This window comes from Leptodactylus fuscus, chromosome 8 (assembly GCF_031893055.1).
Source record: "Leptodactylus fuscus isolate aLepFus1 chromosome 8, aLepFus1.hap2, whole genome shotgun sequence".
NCBI lineage: Eukaryota > Metazoa > Chordata > Amphibia > Anura > Leptodactylidae > Leptodactylus > Leptodactylus fuscus.
In genome coordinates, this window is record NC_134272.1 from 19,981,082 (window position 1) to 19,987,350 (window position 6,269).

A 6,269-nucleotide genomic window follows, 5' to 3' on the forward strand; every position below is an offset into this window, starting at 1 on the left:
GAGTATAATAAATGTTTATAGGTGTCCACAGTGGGACATATGGGGACACTATGGGGGATAATACTGTGTGCAGGGGCCACTATAGGGGTTAATACTGTGTGCAGGGGCCACTATAGGGGTTAATACTGTGTGTGCATTGGACACTATAGGGGTTAATACTGTGTGTGCAGGGGACACTATAGGGGTTAATACTGTGTGTGCAGGGGACACTATAGGGGTTAATACTGTGTGTGCAGGGGACACTATAGGGGTTAATAATACTGTGTGTGCAGGGGCCACTATAGGGGTTAATACTGTGTGTGCATTGGACACTATAGGGGTTAATATTGTGTGTGCAGGGGACACTATTGGGGATAATACTGTGTGCAGGGCTTACTAAGGGACATAATAGAGTGCGGAGGAGGGGGTCAGTCGAGGTCTTCGGCATCGGTTTGGGGAGGGGGGCCCCATGTCAAAAGTTCGCCACGGGGCCCCGCCATTCCTAGTTATGCCACTGAGTGTTCCCCTCCATCTTCCAGATTTTTGTTGACTGTTGCTATGGGTTACATTTGGGCTGCACCTAATAGATTGTATTCACCTCCCCTACAGTCGGCCTCTCCCCTCCTGACATGGCTGATAACAGAGAGTAATAGATTGTATTCACCTCCCCTACAGTCGGCCTCCCCTCCTGACATGGCTGATAACAGATAGTAATAGATTGTATTCACCTCCCCTACAGTCAGCCTCCCCTCTCCTGACATGGTTGATAACAGAGAACAATAGATTGTATTCACCTCTCCTACAGTCAGCCTCCCCTCTCCTGACATGGCTGATAACAGAGAGCAATAGCTCGCCCTCCCCCTTTGGTATCTGTGTATACACCTGAAGACATCACACTGGTACGTACTGCCATCATCGGAGTCATAGTTGTCCAGGTCGTCAGTCTCGTCCACCTGTTCGGCAGCTTGATGTGGTATATCCAGGGGTGAGAGGTTGTGGGGGTGACCTGTAGGAGAGGTGGCGCCCTCTGGCCATGGTGAGTATCTAGGAAAGTAGTCAGAGATTTGCTGGATGGGGCGGATGGGCCCGGGGCACACATTGATGGCCATGTGCTCCTGGATGCTGATGGGAACCTTATCTCCACGCCGTACCGTCATCAGCCTGTCTGTGGGTGAGAGAGAAGGGTGAGACTGGGTGACAAGTCGATCATATGATACAGACATCCATCTACTCAGATACATACATGAGCTTAGATACAGAACATGCAGTTATATACACAAGACACAAAAGACACTGAAGTTATATACATAAGATAGAGAACCCAATGAGGTTAGATACATTTTATAGAGAAGAAAGATGAGATTCATGTTCAGGGGGAGGAGCAGACAGGAATGTGATACATGTTACATTTTTATTGCATATTTGCCATGAAATTTGAAAATCTGCAATGAAACTGCAATGTGCACAAGACTTGCTGAGACAGAACCTGTGGTCACATGACCATGTCTGTGTAGGTCCTGAAGCAAGTGTGTCGAGCTGTAAGCGTCTGTGTCTAATCTGTAGGCTGGTTTAGGGACTCTATTTTAGAGTGTATTGTACTTTGGGGCTTGCCTATTTTGGGGTTTGGGGGTCTTTATTAATTTCAGCTGTGAGGAAGGATCTATACACTACTTGTTATGGGAGTAGGTTACTAGTTTTTGGGGGTGTCCTATGTATATGGAGGTGTATGTTATATGAATATTGGACCCTGCAGTTGGATCCAGTGATCTGGGGCTGGACCCAGAAATGTGACTATTAACCTATTCACTACCATTAATCTCTTATCTGCCAGTGGCCCAATCACTATCATTCTGTAGTGATTTTATGGTGGTGGGCATGATAGTCAGTGAGTCAGTTAGAAGAAGTGAGGTTAGATATATGTACAGAGAAGTCAATGAGTTAGATACATGTGACAGATTAGTCAGAGTGGAGTGAGGCTTGATCTGAATACTAAAGGGTAGATGGAGAAGATAAGCTATAGGAGATATAGGGAACAGCGCAGTAGGTGGAACATTACATATAGGGGGTAATTGGGTATCAGTGCAATAAAACAAGGATCAACAAGTCTTAGAGGATTGAAGAGCAGCAATGAATGATGAGGTGGGGGGGCCTGGTGATGGGGGAAGTGCTGAAGACACGGCCTCTAGAGCACAGGAGATACTGGCGGATCAGCTGGTGAAGTGCAAGAGGAATATAGGAAGATAAGGAGATAAAGGGGATGGAAAGCAGAAGACGCGCAGCTCTTGCAGACAGACCGCAACACAGGGGATTAAGACAATAGGAATAATTAGGCAGCAGAATGTAGAGGTCTGAGAGACTGTGAGTGCAACAAGTAAAGGATCATAATATGAGGCACTGTGAGAGCACACAGAAAATAGAGTGTGCGAGGGAGAGTAATAAAGTATTCAGAGGCAGTTTAGGGGGTTAGTGGAAGTACAGGCATGGAGAGTGCAGGAGAGAGTAGAGAGGACAGGAGGTAGTGTGCAGGAGATAGTAGAGAACCAGACAGATAGAGGTAGGACATAGTAGAGAAGAAGGCAGTTAGAGTGCAGGAAATAATAAAGGACGAGGCAGGTAGAGTGCAGGAGATAGTATAGGACCAGGCAGGTAGAGTGCAGGAGTTAGTAAAGGTCTAAGCAGTTAGAGTGCAGGAGATAGTAGAGGTCCAGGCAGGTAGAGTGCAGGAGATAGTATAGGACCAGGCAGGTAGAGTGCAGGAGTTAGTAAAGGTCTAACAGGTAGAGTGCAGGAGATAGTATAGGACCAGGCAGGTAGAGTGTAGGAGATAGTAGAGGTCCAGGCAGGTAGAGTGCAAGAGATAGTAGAGGTTTAAGCAGGTAAAGTGCAGGAGATAGCAGAAGTCCAGACAGGTAGAGTGCAGGATTTAGTAGAGGTCCAGGCAGGTAGAGTACAGGTGATAGTATTGGATCAGGCAGATAAAGTGCAGGAGATAGTAGAGGACCAAGCAGGTGAGTGCAGGAGAAAGTAGAGGATAGGGCAAGTAGAGAGCAGGAGGTAGTAGAGGACCAGGGAATAGTAGAGGACCTGGCAGGCAGAGTACAGGACATAGTAGAGGAGAGAGCAGGAGACAGTAAAGGACCAGATAGGTAGAATGCGGGAAAAAGTCGAGTAGAGGGCAAGCAGAGTGCAGGAAATACCAGATTACTAGGCAGGTATAGTGCAGGAGATAGTAGAGGAGAAAGAAGGTAGAGTGTAGGAGATAATAGTGTAGACAGAAGATAGAGTTCAGGATGTAGTAGAGTACCAGACAGATAGAGTTCAGGCTATAGTAAAGAACCAGGCAGATAGAGCACAGGAGTTATTAGAGATCCAGGAAGGTAGAGTGCAGGTAATAGCAGAAGAACAGGCAGGTAGAGGTGCAGGATAAAGTAGAGCTTCAGGATAGTAGAATGTAGGATATGTAGAGTAGAAGACCAGGCAGATAGAGTGCAGGAGATGGTAGAGGAGAAGGCAGGTAAAGTGTAGGAGATAGTAGAGGACCAGGCTGGTAGAGTGCAAGAAATAATTGAGAACCAGACAGGTAGAGTTCAAGAAATAATTGAGAACCAGACAGGTAGAGTGTAGGAGATAGTACAGGATCAGGCAGATACAGTACAGGAAATAGTGGAGGACCATGCAGATAGCATGCAGGAGATAATGGGGATCAAGGCAGGTAGAGAGCAGGTCATAGTAGAAGAACAGGCAGGTAGAGTGCAGGAGAAAATAGAGAGTAGGAAAAGTAAGAGTGTAGGACATATAGAGGAGAAGATGACAGGTAGAATACAGGAGATAGTACAGGGTTGGACAGGTAGAGCCCAGGGAGACTGTAGAGGTCAGACAGGTAAAGTGCAAGAGGTTGTAAAGGGTCTGAAAGGTAGAGTCTGTGGATATTAGATAGGATAGACAGAGTGCAGAGATTGCAGAAGGTCAGGTAGGAAAGGTGCAGGAGATAGTAGAGGACAAGGCAGGTAGAGTGCAGGAGATTGCAAAGAGTCAGAAGGTAGAGCCTAGGGAGATTGTAGAGGTCAGACAGGCAGAGCGCAGGAGATAGTGGAGGGTCAGATGGGTAGAGTGCAGGACAGAAGGATGTGGAGATCAGGAGACAATAATACAGGCAGGTGATCAAGAACATGCCAGAACAATAGATAGGTATAGTGGAGGAATTTCCTAGGGCACATACCACAGTATGGTTGGGACCAGAGAGTTTGGTTATGAAGATAATAAATGGAAGACTAGCAGCACATTTTGGGATGATATAGATTTCCAAGACATTGGTCACCACTTTGAGAACATCTCCAGTAGTGACCTGCACATGGACCTGACATTCTACAGAACACCTAACCAGGAACTTCTTCCTTAACATTCCCGGCACTGCACCACCGCACCTACCTGTTCTGTACTGCAGAGTATTACCCCCCCCCCCCCCCCCGAACTTCAAAGAAAGCTGCAGAACACTCACCAAGAGCATTGCGCTGTTAACCCCTTCCACACCAGCAGTCCTTGCATAAGCATGCAACTCCAACCCCATCCCCGCGATCGATACGCCACATGCATATGACCTGAGGAATCGCACCCATGACCCTTTGCCTTGACTTAGTAACCCTTCCATTGCTACCAGTTGAACTTACCTCTCGCCTCGGGTAGTCCGAGGACAACAGGGTTCCTAAGAAATGAGGACAGAAAAAGGAGCAGATCTGAGGAGAGATGTGAGGAGATGTGGAAGAGGAGAAGGGCTGGTTCGCCTCTGTTGCTGTTGCTCTCTCCCTTACTGCTGTGTCTCACAGCAGGAGAAGGAGGGAGGGCGAGAGGGAGAGGAGGGGACAACGAGAGAGAGCAAATGAATAGAGAGCAAGAAAGAAAAGAGTGTAGACAGAGGTGAAGGAAAACAATTGCAGGAGACCCAGGCGATGCCACCGCTGCCTTAACCACTTGATGCTCTGCTCATCCCAGCTACTGCCTCTTCATCCAGACAAATCCATCAGTCTGGACATTACGAGCAATAGTCTGGAGCTGCACAGAGATGCCTCCAGAGATACCTTTAGAGATGCCTACAGAGAAGCCCTCAGAGATGTCCTCATAGATACCAACAGAGAAACCCTCTGAGCTGCCCCCAGAGATACCCTTAGAGATGCCTACAGAAGAAGCCCTCAGAGATGCCCCCAATTAGTCTCGATGGGAATTTCTTCTTCGTTAATCTCCTAATTGCCGGATTTCATGTCAATATTTGAGTGTTTGTTGACGCAGAGCGTCTCGCACGCGCAGGTCCCTGATCACACACAATGCGCCGTTCTTTCGGCTTGTTTAATGAGGAGGACACATCTCCGTATGTGAGCGTGCTTGAGAAATCTTCTGCGTGCAATAATGCAGCTGATATTATCGCTCAGGCTTTATTGTGAAAGTGCAGCTCGTTTTTCGGGAACATCTTTGTGATGTTTAGAAGGGTCAGCCATTTTTAAAGTCAGTATAGTCTGAGCACGATAACCCTACAGCAAAGATAACAATGAGGCCCCTTTCAGTAGCTGCCTGACACTACCACAATACTAACCCACCAAGGTAAAATATATTTTGCAATATTTTATTTTTTTGGTAACCCTTCACGCCTGTGAAGATCTCCTCTCCAGCAGATTCCCACCACTTATCGAAATGGGAAAAAGACTAACCAGGAATGAGCCCCCTCCTTCCAGAAGCCCCACAGCAGCCACATAAATGGCATCTATAGTACATAAACCTTTGAGACATGGCGAGCTCCAGTGAAAAGATGCTTTATATCACTACTTGAGGTATAAATGATAGAAATGTCATTTACAGTAATGGAAAGGATTCTTCACAGTAAGAGCTTTGCAGTGAAAGAAACGGAGTCATAGAAGGCACAAGAAACTATTTCAATTGGGTCTCAATTCAAATAGTGACCATGTGAGGACAGAAGTGTTACCCTTGAAGGGTTTCCTTTGCTGATTCTTTACAGTAACAGCATGGCTGTAAGAGTAATTGAGTCATAGAAGTCACAAGACTTAGGCCCCAACAATAGACATCTATTTACATAACCGCATTACAAAGTCAGCCATTTTTTCATGGAAGGTTTTCCTTAGAATAATGGGAAGGATTCTTTACAATAAGAGCATTACTATAAGAGTAATTTAGTCACCAGACTCTATTTCAATGGTTCCAAAAATAGACATCTCTTCATATAGTGACATTGAAAGGAAAAAAGTTAAAAATAAAATAATAATTGAAAGGAAAAAAGTTAAAAA

The 6,269-nt window shown here is 46.1% G+C and overlaps 1 protein-coding gene across 2 annotated transcripts in view; it reads right to left on the bottom strand.

Moving 5' to 3' along the window:
- Positions 1-4,916, bottom strand: part of DOC2A (double C2 domain alpha) — a 30,324-nt gene extending 25,408 nt beyond the window's left edge. Inside the window, exons 1-2 of one of the 2 annotated variants that reach the window (XM_075285577.1) lie at positions 4,647-4,916; positions 887-1,140 (exon numbers count right to left, since the gene is read on the bottom strand). In XM_075285577.1, coding sequence (XP_075141678.1) covers positions 887-1,136 — 250 coding nt within the window. In that variant the 5' untranslated portion in view covers positions 1,137-1,140; positions 4,647-4,916. Of the gene's footprint in view, positions 1-886; positions 1,145-4,646 lie in introns of both variants that reach the window. The other variant, XM_075285578.1, reaches the window with a different exon arrangement.
- Positions 4,917-6,269: the final 1,353 nt, after the last annotated feature.